Consider the following 22,722-nt stretch of genomic DNA (forward strand, 5'->3'; position numbering starts at 1 on the left):
AAACTGTTTTGCTATGGTCATTTGTAAACTGAGATTCTAAGACTAACCTAAAACTGAGACGGTAGATCTCATTTGGTGGGGCATCTAGGGAACAACTTCTGCAGTTGATCTTTAGTTCTTGGCAGGTATCCTAGCAGTGAAGGGATCCAGAAACTAAATGAATCCAGAAACTCTTGGATACCAAAGAAATGTGTTGACATAATGCTTAGTCCCAGATCAAATTATTTTAAACATAATAGGGGTTTGTTAAGAGTTTATCTTTGACCAGTAACACAGGCTTGTCCCTTGTTGCCTTCATATTTTGCAACAAGTCTTTCTAGACATGAAATCAGCCTTAACACAAAAATCCACAAAGTTCTATAAGAATAGCTTTTCAGAAACATTGTGTAGCAATTTCATTTGTATGATTCGCACATAAGTGATTGCTTTTATAGTGGGTACAATATAAGTAGAGAAAAATTTAATAGGAAAAGAAAAAAAATCCAGATTGTCATTTCAGGAAGCCAACAATTTACTTATTATCTATACCGCCTTCATTTAAAAACAAAACAAAAAACTTAATTTTTGTTGATGTCCTTTTTGGAAAGGAAAAAAGCTATTTTCTCACAGCTATTTAAGGTCACCCAAAGGCCACTTCTTCTCTTAAAAAAGATGCATATCTTCCCATTTCTAGGTAATTCCATTACCTATAAATTTAAAATCAAGTGTATGCAGCAAAACAGCTGCTGTCTTGTGATGTCTGAATATTGGGTTTGAGCTTGACTTGCTGCTGGTTTCACAAACAAGGCTCTTCCTAAGGGGTTTGTTTATCAACCTCTTCCCCATTTACAACTAACGAAAATCCACGGAGCCAGAGTCTCCCTCCTTTGATTGTCCCCGACGCCAACGTTCCCACGACCCAACCCCATTGTCACCCAGCCCCTCCTGCAATGATGGCCAATTCCCCTCCCCACTCGTTATTTCACTTGTTCCTTGAATCTGCCCTTCTCCGTATACTTAGGAAGGATCCGAGCCTTTTGCGCCGAAACTAAGCCCACCAGCATCCCGGAGATCACTCCGCGACCTCAGCGACCCCCAGCTTCTTGCCCCGCGGCAGCTGATCTCTCGCCTTATCCACCCTGATCCCGCCGGAGCCTGGCTTGTTTTCCTTCAGCGCCCAGCTGCTCCCCCTCGCTGCCGGCTTCCTGTGTTGCAAGGAGAGGTGCGGGTAAAACGAAACTCCCGCTTCCGCCCAGGTAAGAACAAGCCAGGATCGCCCAGCGACAGGTCTCGCCCCCGGCCGAACAGGTAAGCCGTTCTGACGATCCGGGCGCGCTCCCGGCCGCCTTCTCGTCTCCGAGCAGCCACAGTCGACCCTGTGGCGGGGAGGGGAAGCGGCCGTCAGTGCCTGGAAGATGCAGCCAGTCGGGCTTTTGCGTTGCGCCCGCCGCCCACTTCCTGAAGGCTGAAAGTGTAATGGAAAAGACTTGAGGAGAACTTGTTGCGCTTCGGGTGGGCGGGTTTGCTGAGCCTTCATGGTGGGGCGTCCCTCCCTCCTCGCGGTAGGTTTTTCTTTGGAGGCATTCAGAGCTAGATCTGCTTAGATCCGTCCCGGGTTGCCCCTTATAGATGCTGGAAATCCGACTGGATTTCCTCGTGTGAGCTTTGCCCGTCTCCTGATCTGAGCAAAGGGGCCGCTTATTTTGAAAGGCGCCCGGGCTGAAGCCTGAGCGAACAGCTTAAAGCCGCTAAGGCTGAGGGCAAAGTACAGGCGGGACGGGATATTTTCAGCTTGACCGTAAACGTTAACAGCAGCAGTTAGTTAGTGTTGTGGTTGTGCAAGGTCTGAGCTGCCAACGATCCAAGAGTGCTGACCTTTGATTGGAGGCTGGGCTTGGATCCCGACTGGCTTGGGTGCCCTTTCCTTGCTGGTAGCTGGATTCGGGCAATAAACCCAAAAGTGAAAGTAAAAAGAGGGAGCTCCTTCCTTGGGGATCTGTATTGATCCTCGATCAGCTGTTTCTGGGCTAAACAACCCACCGTCATTGAAGGAGAACCTCAAGGTTGGGTATTCCTCTGGGTTGAGGAACCCCAGAGTTGTGCAATTCTATTTCCAGAATTCTAAAAAAGGAAAGGAAAGAGGAAGGAAGGAAGGAAGGAAGGAAGGAAGGAAGGAAGGAAGGAAGGAAGGAAAGGAAGGAAGGAAGGAAGGAAGGAAGGAAGGAAGGAAGGAAGGAAGGAAGGAAGGAAGGAAGGCTATGCTGGCTGTTGAATTCTGGAACCTGAAGTTTGTACACATTTGGAGGGCTGCAAAGTTGGGATTGCCCCATAGCAAACAAGGGAAAACTGTTGTAAAGAGATGCTGCCTTCTCCATTTCCTCTGTTTTTAATGGGGCAGATGTCACTGGAGAAGGGCCTAATGCTGGGAAAGATTGAGGGCAATAGAAGAATGGGACGACAGAGAATGAGATGGCTGGATGGAGTCACTGAAGCAGTAGGTGTGAACTTAAATGGACTCCAGAAGATGGTAGAGGACAGGAAGACCTGGAGGAATGTTGTCCATGGGGTCACGATGGGTCGGACACGACTTCGCAATTAACAACAACAATGTCAAGGAGAAATCTGACCAGATAGAGCTGCCTAGAAAGTGTGACTGCATTAGTCAAATGTAGCCATGATTACTTTTATAAGAGTAATCATAGTTCACTAAGTGTAAATTTTTATGCACTGAATAGCAATGAACATGTGGAAGAAAAAAGGAATGGAAAAGGCATTCTTTTTAGAATAGCTTTTTTTTCACTTTGGAAATTAAGTTCAGTACTAATTCAAGGTAACTTCATTATGAAATCAATATTAAAATAGATTTGCTTCAGAGTGCATTTTTATCTCCCAATCTAAAACTCACAAATAAAACTTCAATATTATTTTTTAAAAAATAAAAGAGGGGATTCTTTCAATGTTCTACTTAAATCTGGACATACTGGGACAAGTAGAATGTAATTATCCAAGAAGGTTTATTTATTGTAGTATCTGTTGTGTAAGGATGCTTCAAAACAGAAGAGGGCTTAGATGATTGATAATAATATCTTAGAATTTCCAGTTTCTCTTGTTGCTGAATTTGCAACTAGGAATTTACCTAATCCCAAAAGCAGAGCTGGAGAGAAGACTTTTGCAATTCCAGGGTCACTGTATGCCTGATAAATCGCAGTGAGTTCTCAAGTGCAGTCAAATTTTTAAAAGCCTGTCATGCATATGTATGTATTAATACACAGAAGGCCCAGTCCAAATGAAGAAACTTGAGACTGTGATGTAATAAAATACATACCTATCCAGGGAGTAAACTCAGTACAGTTTCTGAATAGGCATACTAATAATCACCAGCAAATAGCATTAAATAAACACTGTGTGACTTATTTAACTTGTACGTGTTTGATTCTATTCCTTAGTTCTCAATGATGTCAGCCAATGTTATATGTCTATCCGAAAGCAATCCTGTTTGAAGTCTGCAGGATTTTATTCTTAATTGGCTCACGGTTGCAGCCTAAGGATTTCCATTTGGTGAGACTTTTTTTTTTTAACTCAATCTTCCATATGCTTCAAAAGTAAGGAGGGTTGGGCTTGGGTTAGTACTGGAATTGTAAACTAGACTGTCAGGTTGAAAGAATGTCTGGAAGAAGATACATGGATGTATCCATGAAATAACTAAGATTTAAGGTAGACTTAAGGAGGCTTTATATTTAAGCATATATGACATAGGTTTGTTTTCACTATACAACAGAACAAGGACTTCCTAGTTGGAAAATGATAATAATTTTAAATTACAATTCTAAACAATTCTATTAAATTGTTGGTTCACATAAGAGGTTTTATTTTTAGCCGAGAGTGATGGAAAATATGGAATGCAAATCCTGATTTTGTTCTTACACCCATCATGCTAAGTAAACATAACATGGTGGCTTAATATAAACATAAATATAAACAGAAAATGCTCCTGAATATAGTGCAATGTAAATTCTCCCTTATAACCCTGAACTGGTTTATTCAGATATATCTGTAGCCGAGAGAGAATTCTGCATTCAACATGGGAAGCCAAGGATAAAATATAAATTTTGTTAGCATGGCTTCTCTTTATCTTGGTATGATTCTATTAGTAATAATGCACAGTTTATACATATTACAAAATAGTATGGATATGAAAGTAATAAATAAGTTAAATAATAGCAGGACAATATGACGGGAATCTTTTTGTATTGGTCTAGATTCCAGCACTGTGTGTGGCAACACAGTGCAGGTAGTCCTCGATTTATGAACACAATTGACCCCAAACTTTCTGTTGCTAAGCAAGGCAGTTTTAAGTGAATTTTGCCCCATTTTACTACCTTTTTTGCCACATTTGTTAAGTTACTAACACAGTTATTAAGTGAACCGGGCTTCCCATTGACTTTGCTTGTCAGAAGATCGCAAAAGGCGATCACATGACTCCCAGAACACTGCAGCCTTCATACAATGGCCGTAAGTGTGAAAAACGGCCATAAGTCACTTTTTTCAGTGCTGTTGTAACTTTGGTCACTAAATGTAAGTCGAGGACGAGATGTACTTAAATAACCGTGTTGCTTATTTAAGACTGAAATGTTCTCTAGGCCCACGGTACTACTTTTACACACATCTCCTATATTTGTTTAGAGTTATTGCCACATTAAATGGGCACAGAAAGAAGTATAATATGCACTTCTTTCTGTACCCTTTAATATGGCAATAATATCTAAACAGGCATACGTGTGTGTAAATGTGTGCTTGCCATTTATGTTCTTTGGAATAAGTTATGTTGAAAACCAAAGCTTAATCTGCATCTTTATTCTAAAATGTAGGCTATATTAAATCTACAGTGCAGATAAGCCAGGATGCCAGAAAATCCAATTGCAGGTAAGTGTGTCTGAAATCAGCTTTCACATGGTTGAAACATTTCAATTATCTAAAGTAGTTTTTTTAATGAATTGTTATGATGTTTTGGGGGGAATCCAACAGATAAGCAGCAGATCCTGAGGATTCTGGAGCGTCTACTAATGAAACTTCATGAGAAAGGAGATACCTCGCAGAGTGATAATCTGGTTTTTCTATACAATACTCTTAAGAACCCTTTATTCAACCACATGCTGACTCTTCAGCAGTCAATAAAGCAGCTGAAAGAACAAGTAAGTAATACAAGAGAAAGATCTGATGGATGCTGATTGGTTATGTTTTCAAGAAAATTTTGAAGTAGTAGTAATGTTTGTGGGAAGAAGTCACACCAAGATAACTTATCACTTTGTTGTTTGTATGTACGTTAAGAGCTTTGTACCAGGGACAAATTCCTTATGTGTCCAATCACACTTGGCCAATAAATTATTCTATTCTATTCTATTCTATTCTATTCTGTTCTGTTCTGTTCTGTTCTGTTCTGTTCTGTTCTGTTCTATTCTATTCTATTCTATTCTATTCTATTCTATTCTATTCTATTCATTTTCTACTCTATTCTACTCTATTCCTATTCCTATTCCTATTCCCATATTCACTGGTGGGATTCAGATATGTGAACAACTGGGTCTCTGTGTGGATGCCGCTTCCGGAAGTCCATTCTGGGCCTGGGCAACAAAAAATTAGCTACCAGTTCTACTGAACTGGTGCGAACTGGCTGAATCCCACCACTGGGTATACTGCATTTTTTCTCCTTCCTGTAATTATTTAGTCATTTGATTGAATTAGCTGAAGTTATACAAATAGTGGGCAGGGTTCTGAGTTTCCAAAAGCTTTTCATCAGACATGATGGTTTTAAACTCCAAATGGAGGAAGAAAAAAAAAAGATGGAGAGAACTAATAATTGAAGTTCAGCCTCATTCTGCTTTCTCTACCTGCAACTTCATCTAGACTTTTTCAACCTTGGAAACTTTGAAATGTATAGACCTTAACATCCCGAAACTCCCAAACAATTAGTGGAATGGCTTGCCTTTAAAAGTTGTGGGTGCTCCAACAGTGGAGGTTTTTAAGAAGAGCTTTGATAGTCATTTATCTGGAATGGTATAGACTAAGTCTCTTGCTTGAGCAAGGGGTTGGACTAGAAGATCTCCAAGGTCCCTTCCAACCTTGTTATTCTGGTCTGTTAAAACTCCATATCCAGCATAGTTATGACCTGTTAGAAGAGTATACTGCTCATGACAAATTTTATGTGGCAAATCAAATTTGTACAAATATTTGTACAAATAGCCCTTAACCTATGACTGGTTAGTTCAAAATTAAGATAGGTTTGGAAAGTTTTTTTAGCCCATAAAGCACTTCCAGCTGTCGTAAAATGTTGTGTCCCCCCCCCTTCAGTTCTGTGATTATGATCTGGGTACTTGGCAATCTGTTCCCACTTACAATTGATTGCCAAGTGCCCCATGCTCATGGGATCACATTTGTAATCTTTACTGCCAAAGTCAGTTGGGAAGCCAGTAAGGAAGATTGCAAACCGCTCCTGTTTGCTGAGAGGACTCCCTCTCATCTCTGGGGCCTGGCTGATGGTGTGGCCTACCAAGAGGAGCTATCAAGGGGAGCAGAAATGGAACTCAGATCCAGAAAATCCAAACTCCTTTGAGACAGTCCACCAGAGCAGTTCCCTTCCATGCATGTTCCACTCAAGAATCTGGGAAACTGCTTAATGACCACAACTGGGATTGCTGGGATTGCAGTCATTGAATGAAGCAGTCACACTATTTCACTTAACAATTGCTTTGCTCAGTGACTGAGATTTTGGTCCCAACTGTAGTCATAAGTCAAAGATTACCTATACATTACTTTTGTGTGAAAATGCATTGCAGAACTAAACACTTTTGACGGTTAAAAAAATAATCAAGAACATTATTTTAAAAAGCACTAAGAATTAGATCAGGGTTTATTTGTCATATTTATATCCTGATTTTCTCAGAAGGATCTCAGAGCATTTACATGATTTGCCTCCTCAATCGCATTGATATAAACATTGCTGTGGAATAAGGCTTGGTTTAAGATAAGGAACAGCCACAAATCAAATAAAAAAAAATGTATAAATGGTCCAAGACCAAAAACAATGAAAAACCAGCATGTAATATAATAATTATAAAAGAAAAAAATGTAAATTACAAGAAAATTCTAATGCAATAAGGAGGTAATAGTTAATAGCCTAAAGGAGGAACAGAAAGCTTTTAACAGCTGCAGTTATTGATAAGAATTTTGCAGTCTTATTAGAGATTTATGAAAAATAATCAGCCAGGAGAAGAGTAACAGCCTCCTGGTCACATTGGCAATTAGTGTTAGTAAAACTTGGAAATATGAAAGTTTGAATAAAAACAAGTTGGCTTTCATATGAGAATCTTATATTTTTTTATTGCCCTAATAGTAGCACCCCAATTCGGGCCAAAGTAGTAGTAGTAGTAATAATAATAATAATAATAATAATAATAATAATAGTAGTAGTAGTAGTAGTAGTAGTAGTAGTGGTAGTAGTAGTAGTAATAAAGTTGGAAGAGACCTTGAAGGTCATCTAGTCCAACCCCCTGTTCAGACAGGAAACCCTATACCATTACAGACAAATGGCTGTCCAGTCTCTTCTTAAAAACTTCCAGTGTTGGAGCATTCACCGCTTCTGGAGGCAGGTTGTTCCCAATTCCAGCAACCGTTCCTTATATGTTTTAGCCTCCAATCCCCTAATCATCTTTGTTGCTCTTCTCTGTACTCTTTCAATACCTTTTTTACATCATGGTGACCAAAACTGGATGCAGTATTCCAAGTGTGGCCTTACCAAAGCATTGTAAAGTGGTATTAATACTTCACATGATCTTGATTCTATCTCTCTGTTAATGCAGCCTAGCACTGTGTTGGCTTTTTTGGCAGCTACAGCACACTGCTGGCTCATATTTAAGTGATTGTCCACTAGGACTCCAAGATCCCTCTCACAGTTACTACTATTGAGCAAGGAACCACCTATACTATACCTGTATATTTGGTTTTTCTTGCCTAAATGTAGAACCTTACTTTTTTCACCATTGAATTTCATTTTGTTAGATAGCGCCCAATGTTCAAGTCTGTCCACTTCCTCCTGTATCTTAAGCCTATCTTCTGGAGTGTTGGCTATTCCTGCCAGCTTGGTGTCGTCTGCAAATTTGATGAGTTCCCTGTCCATTCCCTTGTCCAAATCGTTGATGAAGATGTTGAAAAGCACTGGGCCTAGAACAGAGCCCTGGGGCATCCCACTACAAACTTCCCTCCATGTAGATGGAGTTCCATTGAGGACCACACACTGAGTACGGCCGGTCAGCCAGCTATGAATCCATCTGGTGGTGATGCTGTCTAACCCACATTTTTCTATCTTATCAAATAGTAGGTTGTGATCTACTTTATCAAATGCCTTACTGAAGTCCAAGTAAATTATATCCACAGCATTCCTCTGATCCACTAACTTTGTCACTTGGTCAAAGAATGCAATAAGATTTGTCTGGCATGATGTGTTTTTGACAAACCCATGTTGGCTTTTAGTAATGACTTTGTTTGCCTCTAGGTGTTCTCTAATTCATTGTTTGATTATCTTTTCCAGAATAGTTTCCTATTATATATAAAATGCTAAAAGTATTATCTATAGCAGCTGCCAGTGTAATTTTTGGAGATATGTTTATCTGGATCATCTCCAGTCTTCACCTGATATTCCCTAAAGCATTACATCACTTTAGTTAATAACTATCATAAAGACTGTATTCTTGTCTCAACAGTCTACAACAGAGTCTGATTTTGTGACTTCTGTGGAAACTCCTATGCCAAAATGTGTTTAAGCTGTATTTTATTTGATTCAGAATTACAAGATGCTTTTTATTTATATGGGCTTATATTCCAACCTGGTAAGAAAGCTTAGGGAGTAACATGTTATTAAAACATATGTGATTACAGTTTAGTTCCTTTTACAGTATCATTAACCCCTGATGCACTTATAAACTTATAAATCATTATAGTGCCGTTTTTCTTGTCAGTTTTCAAAAGCAAAGTGCCTAAATCTTGGAGCCAGAAATGTCTCTGATATAAAATCTAGAAAAGAAATGCTACCCAAGGTATACATGATGTTTCAGATATTCTGTTAGCTCTACCTCTTTTTTAAACCTTTGAGTTAGACTTGATTCTTGGTGACCATATAGATGAGTCCATGCAGTTTTGTTGACAACATTTTCAGAAGTGGCTTGTTTATTGCCATCTTCCTGTGGCTGAGAGAAAGTCACCCAAAGGCATCTAAGTGGTTTCTGTGCTTAAGACAGGATTAGAGTTTATGGTCTCCCAGCTTCTAATCCAAAGGCCTCTGGTTCCAAAATGTGTGATGTGTGGACAGGAGCAGAATGAAGATGCACTGATGATTTGTTCTTGAACATTAAAAGAGGTTTTGTGGATTGTTGTGATTTTTTCTGTCTTTGAAAATGAAGATGCAAATCACTGTGATCAGTTATGTCCTTCTGAGAAAATACGAAGGTAATTCAGAAATAAACCTCTCTTTGGTTATCAATGATAGACACTCGCAGATACAGAACTTTTATTATACACGTTAGAAAATTACAACATTACATTACTTTTCGACATAATCACAATTCAGATTAAGGCACTTGTCATAACACCTTACAAGGTTTGAAATTCCTTAGTAGTAGTCGCTCAGCGCCAAATCTGGGCTTTGGGGGCAGTGATCAAAAACAACCCAATGGAACTGCTTCAAAAGTTCCTGGGTGCAACTAGAGGTGTGCGGATGCACATTATCGTGAACCAACACCACGCCAGAAGTGGTGCCATAGAAAATTCCGCCAAATGTGAAGATGCCAAAGGAGTACTGCTAGTGAAGTCTATTGTGAAACATTACAAAAACTCAGACAAAGCCATCCATAACAAGCGTTGGGGCATGCTGACTTTCGGTGTGGTGTTGGTTCACGATAATGCTCGCCCACACCCTCCGCATAGCCTAGATTTGGTGCCCAGCAAATTTCAAACCTTGTAAGACATTACGACAATGCCTCAATTTGAATGGCGATCATGTCAAAAAATAATATAATGTTGTAGTTTTCTAATGTGTATAATAAAAGTTCTGTATCTGCAAGTGTCTGTCATTGAAAACCAAACGGAGGTTTATTTCTGAATTGGCCTTTTATATAAGATCCATCTCATTACAAGTAGTCCTCGACTTACAAGAGTTCATTTAATGACGGTTCAAAGTTATAATGTCACTGAAAAAAGTGATATGACCATTTTTCACACTTGTGACAGTTGCAGCATCCCCATGGTCATGTGATCATAATTCAGACGCTTGGCAACTGACTCGTATTTATGATGGTTGCAGTGTCCCAAAATAATATGATCACGTTTCATGACCTTCTGTAAAATGGGACAAAATGCATTTAACAAATATCTTGCTTTGCAACAGAAATTTTGGGATCAGTTGTGGACGTAAGTCAAGGACTACCTGTATTATCTGTTACTTTTTCACAATTGGATTGGCTGGATTATATAATTCCAAAAAACAAACAAACAACCCAATCCTGAGAAGTTTATTCTTTCTGGAGTTTAAAAGTTCTTTTATGTAAGAAAAAAAGGAACATGAAATAATAATAAGAATGAATCAATCCTAAACTATAAGTGTCAGCTTATGTTAACAATTCAGGATAATTATTTTTTTTCTACCTTGCTTTTAGTTGCAAAAGGATTCTCTTTTGGGGGGGGATTTCATACTCTTGAGGTTACTAATAAGGTGAATATTGACATGTTCAGTTGCTCATTGATTCAGTAATATTCCAGAAAGGAAAGTTGTTTTTTCAGACTGAACTTTCATCTTATTTAAGCAGTACTGTATGCTCACGAATGCTATTATTTTGTATTAATTATTAAGTATGTAGAATTTCTGGTAATGTCTTGTCTTGTTCTTCACAGCTTAGGTATATGCCTCCAGATCGTTCAGTGGATTTTGATTTTACTAGACGAGGATTGCTGGTATTTGATGCTGACCCACATCCTGTTGTTAATGGGAACATCCAGAATGAGAAGCAAATGGCTCCACTAATTTCCAGATTTGAAATGGACGAATTTAATTTGATAATCCAAAAAATGGCAAAGGTAAAAATGCAGTGGTACATTATATAAAAGTTTCCTTTTTATTCCAAACCGTATGGTTATTAAAGTCAGTTTCTGAATTAATTTTTTTGAACATAGTCTCCTTGCTTCCTTAGTCTATATGCACAGCTTAAGACTCCTTGCAAGTCTAAGGTGCCACCAAGCTGGGTGCCTCTTACCAAAGATAGTATTTTGATACTGATTAAGGTTATTTACACTGTATGGCAATTGTAACTCCAATTTGAAACAAGAGGTTGACATTGCTAAGTGATGCAGTCCCATAATGTTACACTTTATGACTGCATTGCATAGCAATGGAAATTCCTGTCCCAATTACCATCAGTAAGTGAGGACATACATATACATATTACATTTTAAAATGGCTTTCTAACAAATGGAATAGATGTGGGATAGTCTAGGAAGAGAGGCTTCTCTGCCACTGCCCCCACTTTGAGGAACATCTTGCCCCCAGAGGTGAAGAAAACCTCCAAACGCTTGACCTTTTGTAAGTGGGTCAAATGTTGGCTCTGCAGCTTTATACGGGGGGGCACAGAGGATCTCACGACCATGGGGCTAATAATTTCTTGAGAGCCCCCGCTCGGCATGTAATAATTCAATGCTTAATGGCCATTTTAGGATTTCCCTCGTCCTTATTTTAAAATTTTGAATTTTTAACCTTAATTTTTAATTTATAATGTTTATTTATATACTTTGTTTTATTTAACAGTTATATTTTATTAAACACGTTCCAGAGCACTTCTTTGAGGGAGATGTTGGATTTAGAAATATGAAATATAAATAAATGTAAATAAATGATTGATGTTTTGACCAGGAAGAAAGTGGGACTATACTTTTTAGGTTCTGCAGATTTGGGAGACTTTCACATGTGCTGTAGTACAAATCTTAGTCAAATTTTATCAATAGAAAATAATAATTTGCAATTGTAAAAATATTGTATTTTATAACATTACTTTTCTCCTTCACAGGGCAGGCAAATTGAGTATATAGATATAGAGAAACCATTTAATGGGGGCCTTGGATTTAGTGTGATTGCTCTTAAAAACCAAAGCTTTGGGGAAGTTGGTATCTTTGTGAAAGAAGTACAGCCAGGAAGCATAGCAGCCAGGTAAGAAATTTAGCAACACTTCTTGAGATACTCTGAGATGTCCTATTGAAATTTTCTGGATTTTATAGTTTCCCTGGCCAGATGATAATTGGATCAGATTAGAAGAATGCACCTCATGTCAGTTTTGTAATGATAAATAGGATAATGGTGGTAGAGATAGTAAAGAATTTCAGTACAGGAAGTCCTCAACTTACAACCACAATTGAACCCAAAATTCCCAGTGCTAAGCAAGACAGTGGTTAAGTGAGTTTTGCCCAATTTTACAACCTTTCTTATCACAGTTGTTAAATAAATCACTGAAGTTTTTAAGTTGATAACATAGTTAAATTAAATGGATCTGGTTTTCTCCACTGACTTTGCTTATCAGAAGTTTACAAAAGGTGACCACGTGACCCCAGCACACTACAACTGTCATAAATATGAGTCAGTTGCCAAGTACCTGAATTTTGGTCAGATCACCATGGGGATGTTGCAGTGGTCCTAAGTGCGGAAAAATGGCCATAAATCACTTTTTTCAGTGCCATTACTTTGATCACCAAATGAATGGTTTAAGTTGATGACAACCTGTAGTTCCATTGTGATGAGTACACAGTATTGTTCTCTGTTCAGAATACATTGTCTCCCTGAAGAGGCTGATGCAACTTAATTGTTTCTTAACATCTTCTGGGGGTTATTTTATTGTGTTTTGAAGTCTAAAATCTCTTTCTTCTTTTGCCCTCTCTTGTTGAGTAGTCTCAGTTATGCTTCTTGGTTTTTAATGAAACATGGCATGATAAAGAAGTAAAACAAATCATGAATCTGACTTGATGATGGACAAGAGGTCATTTGAAAACATAATCATTGTTGGTGATACAGAGATTATGGTCTTCCTAAATGGAACTGAGTTATTTGGTTAATGAGTGGTTTATTAACACAGAGTTTAATTTCTGAAAGAAAATATGTCATTGTTAATAGTAGTTCACAACCCGATATTTCTTAGATAAACTTGGTTATAAATGTAGGTAATCTGAATGTTATAGTTGATACATATCCAACTGGTGTAGCACAATTCTCAGTTGTCTATTTGACATATCTATGAAACCATTGGTAAAGAGCAAATCACATAATATTTTAGTTGTAATTAAAGACCAGACTAAACCAACCAAATCACAACATTGTTTAGTGCGGTGTGCTGATCCAGCCTTTATCTGGATTTGGAAATTCAGTGGCACTTTACACCGATCATACCCAATACTGTAACTCGCTTCATATACTGATATAATAGAATATGCTGTTTGCCTGGTTGGTTGAATAGCTTTGAATTAGCATGTTATGTGAACCCAACCATTGTACTCTAATTTATCATGCTTTACAAAACCTGTCAATTGTACTTACTCAAAACATAAGTACATAAACTATGACTTAATGCAATATCACATTTTGCACCTGCACCCAAGCATCTGTTTTATAATACCTGTGAGTTGTGTTGGCTGAATTATCCTGTAACAATATTATGAAAGATTTCTGCAGCACTTTTAACTATCACCTGCGCTTTATCCTAGGGATCAAAGGTTAAAGGAAAATGATCAGATATTGGCTGTAAATCATACACCGTTGGACCTGAACATTTCTCATCAACAGGCAATCCTATTGCTCCAACAGTCCACAGGCTCTTTACATTTGGTTGTGGCCAGGGAGCCCACCCAGAACAGCAGTAGGAACTCCTCTACTGTGAGTGAGGCTAATGAACCTGAAATGGTAAGATAATTTTTTTTATAAGAATCAAAATATGATTTTGCAAGAATGTTCATCACATCTCCAGGGTTTGCATGTTAGACAAATTGCACTGTATAATTTTACTCCATACAGTTTGTTAGTAGGTCAGTTTTTGCAATTGCCTTATTGTTCTCAATACAGGAGCTGCTTGAAACATACATAATGGAAAAAATTACCTATTTTCAGCCCTGTAATCTAAGATAGCAGGGTATTACATATTTTTAGCTCTTAAATTACTTACTTTATATAAGTGTTTTTTGTAAATATGCAAGTAGCTGCCAATCTGCTGAATTTAAATATAGTTTCTGCTATTACCCTATAATTTTTTCCCCATTTTTAGCATTTTTAAGATTTACATTTGTTCATAATTGTACTAATCATAACCTTAAAAAAAGGATGGTAGATATAGAGTGGGAATGATCCAAAACCAACAGGTTTGTGGAACTGGATGTATGGAGATTTTCACATTTGGGGTACCCGTTATTTAAAGAAAGTTTTAGTCTAGCCCAGTGGTTCTCAACCTTTTTATACCGGTGACCCCAGTCATAAGCACACGGCGTGCATGTGCAGTGCCACCCCCTGCGCCGGCTGAGGAAAAAAAATGGCGGAAAAAATGGCAGATCGCGTTGTTTTGCAACCCCCGTGAAATGGTCGTTCAACCCGAAATGGGGTCGCGACCCACAGGTTGAGAACCGCTGGTCTAGCCATTTATGAGTGAGCTTTCTATATTTAGTTTATAATCTCCTTTTCCTCCTCCCCTCCTTATCATCATCATCATCATCATTCTCATTACAAATCGTTTAAATTATTGACAACCCAATTCCAGGCATTTCCAGATAATAATCAGGTAATCAGATATCAACTATATAAACAATAGGATGATTTTGTTTCACAGTACTTTATCCCATGAAGTACTTATGGCCTGGTTAAAAAATTAAATCTTAATACTGATAGAAGATAGTATTTGTAGCTCAGGGTTGAACTATGGGGTCCTTGACTCTCTCTGAGCTTGGTGATTTTCTTGCAACATTTCATTACCAAACTAGGTAATATCATCAGTGCTGATTATGTTACCTAGTTTGGTAATGAAACATCTGCAAGAAAACTAGCAAGCTCTGAGAGCACCATAAACATGAGCAATTGATTATAGTAATGAAACGGAATTGTGGTTTTTGTCCTTTATAGTACATTGTTATATATTACTATTGTCCATTACTCCCCAAGTCAGGCTCAGGTGGCTTGATTGCTAGATTATTAAATCTGTAATTGTTGAGTTTACAAGCATAGATATGAAGGAACTATCTTAGCTGAAGGTTCTTTTGTTTCTTTATATAATTATGTTAAACTGCTTAAACTTAGTGGTTCATCACAGTGGTTGTTACTCTGAAGCTAAAAGCATGAAATGTAACCACTTTGTTTCCATAGAGCACCTATATAGAACAAACTAACAAAATAAAGTATTACCTCCTTTTTTTTTCTTTCCATACAATTGTGACTTAAACTTTTCACTTGTTATTAAATCATCCTCGTAGCCTGGATTTATTTATTTATTTTACTTAAGTCACAGGAAGTTTGAACCTATGTCCATAGTTTGCTTTTATTTGACGGCACAAATGTCTTTGCTGATATCAAACACAATGCTTGTTTGGATCAACTGGCTGCTAGGTTAGAAAACAAATCTTTAAAAAATTAATGTCCTTATATAAAACTGCAGCCTCAGGAGGTAGAAGAGCATTTTCTCAAGATAGCTATAAGAGATGGAGCTGCAACAGTGAGGTAGCAAGTTTCCAGCATGGCAAAAGAGGAAGGAAAGGAGAAGAAGGCATGCAAACCCTACATACGGAAAACAAAACGACACGAATGTCCAGTGCATCAGCAGGCATTGTTTTGTTGTGGGATTGTTGTGAAATTCCCCCAGCCACCATGATGGTTTAGGCCCCAACATCCGGACCATGGACTGGCCATAGAGCATGCCAGAAACCAGGCCGTGCAAAACAGGCCACATAAACAAGTGAAGCTCCATCCGTGGATGAAGGTAGCATGTGGAACCATGCCCTCTTCGATCCACAGAAAAACCTCTCTCCATGGAACCGGTCCCTGGTGCCCAAAACGTTTGGGGCTACTAGTTTAGGTTGTTGTGTGCACTCCAGGAAGCAAACTTAAAACATATATGAATGCTGTTTGCTTCATTTCAATATGTTGTTCTGGTTAGGTCCTGTTAATTATTCCAGTGCAGTTGTCATACTCATTCGCGAGCACCATCTACAGGCATAGAATGCATTATTCCATATTTCAGAGACAGTGAAAAAATGGTTTGAAGATAGTCTCTCTTCTTGTGACCTTTATGGTGTTTCAGATATGACTTTTGTGTTCAGTGTACTGGTCTAATGTTTTAATTAGAAATGCTTTGGAGGAAATTTATGGTGTGATGTAATAAAACACGTTATGGGGTCTTCCTGCATAGTTGTCCGTGTTCTCTACCAATCCACCTTACTATAATTGCATGAGCCATTGGATCTCTTGTATGCTTCAGATGTTGTAACCCCAAAGAAGAAGAAGAAGCTGAGTTGCTGTGGAAAATAGCAAGTACCTTGGAAGTTCTACGGTAAATGTTTTTAGCGTTTTAATTTTTTGAAAGATCAGTGTAAAATGACTTTTCTATTTTTCTAGGTCAGTTGGGGCCACACTGAGGAGGTTGAACTGATTAATGATGGCTCAGGATTAGGTTTTGGAATTGTAGGAAGAAAATCAAGTGGTGTGGTGGTACGGACTATTGTTCCTGGTGGACTAGCAGACAGGGTAAATTTGTTTATAATTCTCTCTCTCTCTCTCTCTCTCTCTCTCTCTCTCTCTCTCTCTCTCTCTCTCTCTCGGTTCTGTAATTTCTTTGAGGGAAAGAAGTGTTTTTTTAGTGTTTTTTAGCAGACACTAAAATAGAAACCAAAGTAGACACTAAAGTAGACCTCCTTCACCTTGTCTTACCCTGTCTTATTAGACTGTGGAAGCAGCAATGGAGAAGCATTTCTCAGCCTTGGAGAATTATGAGGAATGAGCTATGCCCACCTCTTTATCACTAACTGTTACTATGTTAATGTCTAAAAGGCAAAACCTGTCCCAACCATGCATGTCGTTGTGGCAAAGGAGGGTAGTAATGAAATTGTCCCAACTTCTCCGTAACTTTATTGTTATCTGTCATCTCTCCATTGCTGTATCAGCTGAGACAAAGCATTGTAGAATAAGGAGGGGGAATAAAGTCTCCCGCTCCTGTTTGTTAACTTAATATTGTTTCTATGACACCTTGTATTTTCACACAGTATGCATATGCAAACATTTGGCAAGAGCCCCAAATTGTTTAAAACAGGAGGTTGATGTGCAGGTTCTGAGGTTTTGCTTGACAAAAAAACCAGGAAACTAGAAGTTGCCTTCAGGCTTTACGTTTTTATTCAGCTGAACAAGGACGGGCTTCTCTAAAAAAGAGAAAAAGCCCTAAATATCAGAAAAGCCTTATTTTTATACCTTCTTTGATTACATAAGCAATTCACCCAGCAAAGCTGACACACATAAGATAAAGACTTCACCCTTTAAGGCTGGCACACTGTAGATAAGAAGGAAGAAAGCAGAAGTAGCAAAAAATGTTCCCTTTTGGGTGTTCCCCCAAGACACCATATGTTCCTTTTTGGGTGGTTTAGGTATTTCCCACCATATCTTCCTGGGTGGGTTTGGATATTGGGTGCTTCCTTTGCTGTCCTTTTATGACCTGGCATTCATGGTTCTGCAAGTGGCCATAGATAGCGGGGCCATCTGCACATATTCACAATTGATACTGTCCCTAAGTCCAAGTCAACAGGGTCCCCAACCTATGGTCTGAGGCCCGGTACTGGGCTGTGGCCTGTTGGCCACTGGGCCATGAGGATAACTGGCAAGCCCCCCCCCCACTTGTAGTAGCACTGCTGTGCAGGCGCTAGCAGCCCCATTTGCGCATGCACGGGGATGCTAGCACCGCCGCCAGTGTCACAGCACCAGTAACCCATTTGCGCATGTGTGCTGGTGTCAGCAGGCACGCCATGGGTGTGTGCTGCCTGTTTGCGCGTTCACGTGAACGCTAGCGCTCATTTCCCTGCTGCTCCCTTTCCTTTCGGGCCGCCAAGCCAGAAAGGTTGGGGAGCTCTGGCTTAAAATGATGAAAATAAATTTAAATTAACCAAGCCTAATAGATGGCATGCATAAATATATATTAAAAATAGGTAAAAGAATACTAATTAAATGTCACCACTATCTCATTCTAACTGACTTCTTATATAGGCCTTGGCTCTAAGGTAAAAAGAGGAATATTAAAAACGTGCAGAATACAATTTGGTAATGCCGTAACAATTAGACTTACAGTGGAAGAATGTCATATACAGTGAAATCCATCAGTGAGTGATATATACAATATATGAAAAATGCTGAACTTGTGTATAATCTTTTGATTTATATTGCTTCTCCCATCTGGCCTAGCCATGTGCACAGCAATTTATGCACAGATCAGGGTATAATCTGGATTTGTAAGAAGCTTGCAGGAGATGCTTCTAAGCAGGTGGTTGGATCAGTTTTAATTGCATACCATAGCTTGATTGTGCCAAGAAGATGTAACCAAAGGGCAACATGTTATACGTAGGCTGTGGGATATAGTCTATTGATTAAAATTGTTAAGTCTTTGGGAATCTGCTTCAGGAGTAAACATAATCTTCCTTGCTTTTATATACAGGTAGTCCTTGACTTACGACCACCATTGAGCCCAAAATTTATGTTGCTAAGTGAGACATTTGTTAAGTGAACTTTGCCCCATTTTACGACTTTCCTTGTCACAGTTGTTAAATCAGTAACACAGTTGTTAAGTGAATCTTGTTTCGCCATTGATTTTGTTTGTCAGAATGTTTGCAAAAGGGGATAACACAATCCCTGGACATTGCAACCATCATAAATGTGAGTCAGTTTTCAAGCATCTGAATATAAATCGCGTATACCGTGGGGATGCTGCAATGGTCATAATTATGAAAAATGGTCATAAGTCATTTTTTCAGTGCCATTGTAACTTTGGACGATCACTAAATGAACAGTTGTAAGTTGAAGGCTGCCTGAATTTCAGCTGATACTGAAAGACACTAAATCTTATGCAATTGACAAAATGGCTTTGAACTGGCAGTAACTTATTAAATAGATGTCCTTCCAAAAAGAGATTAGGGGGAATGTATTCCAATTCATAGTATAAATGAAAATTAGAGGCTTATATAGAATAGAAATTAAATATGGCTTCTTTTTTTTTCTTTTTTCTTTTTGCCTTGCAACAACACTGTCTCGTTATTTTTTCCCTTTTCTTCTTTTGGAGAACTTAATTGTACCAGACAAAATATTTTTGTATCCAAAATTATATGTCACGTTGTCATCGTTTATAATATTCTGATTGTTGAGAAAGGTGGACAATGATTGGATGACATTATTGTGAGAAAGTTTATTTCCTGAAGAATATGAAGAAACTATGTTAATTGTTCGTGTGGATCAAGTTACATTAGAGGAATTAAAAATAAGGGGTCTCAGTAACAAAAATCCTTGGTTGTTGGGTACCTCCAACTTAAAGAAATAACTGTGACAATGTGTGAGTAACTCTTACAGAATTGTAGAAATTATGTTCGGATACGTGTTATTAATGAACTTATATGCTCACTAGTTTCTTTTCTATTTCTTGTTACTTCTTCTGTTATGAATTGAACGTTATATGCTAAAACATGCTGGTAGTTTCTTTAGTAATTTTTAATGACATTTTTAATATTTGACATTATTCCTTCAGTGTGACATCCACTGCAAGCATTGCTTTAATGCGATGGCATTTTATATTGAAGTTTTGCTTTACAAAAAGTATTCAATTCCAGTTAAATGTAACTTTGAAAAATGTTCCATGTTTCTTGAAGGACGGCAGACTTAGAACTGATGATCACATCTTAGAAATTGGGGGTATTAATGTACAAGGGATGAGTAGCGAGCAGGTGGCTCAAGTGTTGAGAAACTGCGGAAACCATGTCAAGATGGTAGTTGCAAGATCTCCTTTGTGTGAAATATCTACAACCCCACCAACTCCGGTGGCTGATCCTGTGGGTGAATTAGCTGCTATTCAGGACAGAGAAGCTGACACAGTAAGTATCTTAATGCTGGCGTCTCTTGCACCACTGGAAATTTTATGTAGTCTGAAAAAAGTCTTCCTAATACTTGCTCGGTCTAAATCAGTGGTTCTCAACCTTTTTAATGCCGTGACCCCAAACTGGTCGTAAGTTGAGGACTACTCAACCGGTCGTAAGTCGAAGACTACTCAACTGGTGCAGCACTGTTTGCAGAATGGGACTTTTGGCGGGCTCAGCAGGGCAGAGACAGCCTGGACAATTCCTATTGGCTTTTGAAAGCCAATAGAATTAGACTTTATTCAAGAGAGTCTATTCTATTGGGTTTCAAAAGCCAATAGAATAAAAGGGAGTAGCACAGCTAAGGAAAAGAGGGGGAAAAAGGCGGACTGCGTTGTTTGGCGACCCCCATGAAATGGTCATTCAACCCCAAATGGGGTCCCGACCCACAGGTTGAGAACCACTGGTCTAAATATTGTCATTATCGTTGAGTTTAACAATCAGTCACGGTCATAGACCAGCAAACTGACTTTAACACACTTTGCTACTGAAGGGCAAACAATACTACTATAGTTTTGCTACATGCCGAAATCAACTGCTTTCACTTTCAGTCCCAAAGGTGTTTTTCAAAAGGCAACTGGACTCGGTAGACACTTTCACTTTCAATATCTTCTCGACTATCCGTCTCATATTTAGCTGCGGGCATCCAAGTTATGGAATGCCTTCCTCTGAAAAGGTCACATAGTATCAGTAATTTATATATTATCAATTTTTTAGCTCAGATTTATAGACTTGACAGCTATATTTTCTAGCCCATCTTACCCTTTGCTTTTCAGTTTATATATTTGTATGTAAGTACTCCTGTAGTATACCTTCCTAAAGAACTATGTAAAAAAAAAAAATCAGATTTTCTGCTGGTAGGTGTGGTTAAAACATTTTAATTTGATCAGTCTATAATTGTAACTGCTATCTAATTATTCATTCTATTTATCTTTTTTGATATATTTTAAATTTCTAACCTGTCTTAGCCTTTGGAGATATCACAACAATTATAAAATCAGATATAAAAATAAATCCAGACAGTGAAAATGAAAATAATATTAAAATTTAGCAATCTTTTTTTTTTAAAAAAGATAGTCTCCTTTTTTTCTGTTTTAAAACTTCAAAGCAATAATAATTCAATAACGTTCAGATGTTCAGAAAGTAATGTGTGAAGACACAATACATTTGAATACCAGAAACGCTGACATTGTGAAAACAACACACACCCTGTTGTCTTTGGATCTTTGAACAGAAAAAGGCTTTAATTAGGTAACAAATAGAAAAGTTCTCTGCACAAGATTAAATGCTTAATATAATCTGAAAGAGTGCTATGGTTTTGTTTCCCAGGAAAATGAAATTCATGAAGTTAAGTTGACTAAAAAAGATGGACAGAGCCTTGGTATAACAATTGTTGGATATTCTGGAGTTTCCAATTCAGGTGAGCAGCGGTGTAATATCGATTGATAAAGGGAGAGGCTAAATCAGATAATTTGCTGAACATGTGTTTAAGATAGAGAACAACATTGTCAGAAAATAGGGGGAGAGAAATGCTACTTTGCTTTTTCTCTCTTAAATATTTATTTAGCCCCAGAGATTTTAAGTCATGCAGGAAGATTAGGTAAAGTTAAAGGTTTCCCTGGTCCAGGTGTCCAATTTTAGGGGCCGTTTTTTAGCTAAGAGAGCCAGCGTTGTCCAAAGATATTTCCATGGTCATCTGGCTAGAGCATGACTATGCCTCCATCAAAATGGTAGTATAGCTTTTCAGTTGTTTCCTTATTTTTACCAACCATCAAATCTATGGGATTAAAAAAAGCTGAGACATACTGTATTGAAGCCTAAATGAAAAAAACAGTGGACATTTATGAAAAAACTGGAATCAACTATGAAAATGCTAATATGTATCAAGAAACGTGAAAGTTTCAGACATTCAGAAAAAATAATAAAACCCAAGAAATCTCCCAAAAATAAGAACAATTAGGGGGAAAATAAGTGTTAAAAATCAGGATAAATATATGATTTATATAAAAATATATGCAATGTAAAAGCTCTATACATAGTAGAGAAATGGAAGCCAATACAGAACCTTACAACGCCATAGCAGATTGAGAAGATGAAACAGATGGAGAAAATTTAAGAGAATTCTGGGAGTTGAAGTCCACTGATTGTAAAGGGGCCATAGTTGCCTACCTCTGCTCTAGAATATGTGTGAAATGATAATCAATGTATGCTAACTCTGTCTGCACTTTCTCCCTCCCTCTCCCCTCTCCCTCGTTCTCCTCCTTCAAGGGGAAGCTTCAGGGATTTTCATAAAAAACGTAATACCTGGCAGTGCTGCGGAGCACAATGGTCAGATAAAAGTCAAAGACAAAATTATCGCAGTAAGTTGAAACTTGCATTCATAGGAATGGGCTCTCTTGTTTTCCTTGCTATTCTTGTTTGAGGGAGGGGGGAAGCCAATCAGAATAAATACTTGAACCTGGGATAACAGAATAGAGTGTTAGATGAACGTAAGAGCTGTGCTGTACCAAGTCCCATGCTCATTTAAACCAG

General features: G+C 38.2%; 1 protein-coding gene across 4 annotated transcripts in view; it reads left to right on the forward strand.

The window, feature by feature from the left end:
• The first annotated feature begins 948 nt into the window (after nucleotides 1-948).
• PATJ (PATJ crumbs cell polarity complex component) overlaps nucleotides 949-22,722 on the forward strand; it is a 160,233-nt gene continuing 138,459 nt past the window's right edge. Inside the window, exons 1-11 of one of the 4 annotated variants that reach the window (XM_039339052.1) lie at nucleotides 949-1,287; nucleotides 3,426-3,537; nucleotides 4,848-4,902; nucleotides 5,005-5,171; nucleotides 10,918-11,100; nucleotides 12,084-12,223; nucleotides 13,765-13,960; nucleotides 16,649-16,777; nucleotides 19,927-20,148; nucleotides 21,520-21,610; nucleotides 22,459-22,550. In XM_039339052.1, coding sequence (XP_039194986.1) covers nucleotides 4,881-4,902; nucleotides 5,005-5,171; nucleotides 10,918-11,100; nucleotides 12,084-12,223; nucleotides 13,765-13,960; nucleotides 16,649-16,777; nucleotides 19,927-20,148; nucleotides 21,520-21,610; nucleotides 22,459-22,550 — 1,242 coding nt within the window. In that variant the 5' untranslated portion in view covers nucleotides 949-1,287; nucleotides 3,426-3,537; nucleotides 4,848-4,880. Of the gene's footprint in view, nucleotides 1,288-1,337; nucleotides 1,542-3,425; nucleotides 3,538-4,847; nucleotides 4,903-5,004; nucleotides 5,172-10,917; nucleotides 11,101-12,083; nucleotides 12,224-13,764; nucleotides 13,961-16,648; nucleotides 16,778-19,926; nucleotides 20,149-21,519; nucleotides 21,611-22,458; nucleotides 22,551-22,722 lie in introns of those variants that run through there. The other 3 variants (XM_039339049.1, XM_039339051.1, XM_039339050.1) reach the window with 3 other exon arrangements.

The sequence above is a fragment of the Crotalus tigris genome, unplaced genomic scaffold (genome assembly GCF_016545835.1).
Source record: "Crotalus tigris isolate CLP2741 ecotype Arizona unplaced genomic scaffold, ASM1654583v1 scf7180000017729.2337069, whole genome shotgun sequence".
NCBI lineage: Eukaryota > Metazoa > Chordata > Lepidosauria > Squamata > Viperidae > Crotalus > Crotalus tigris.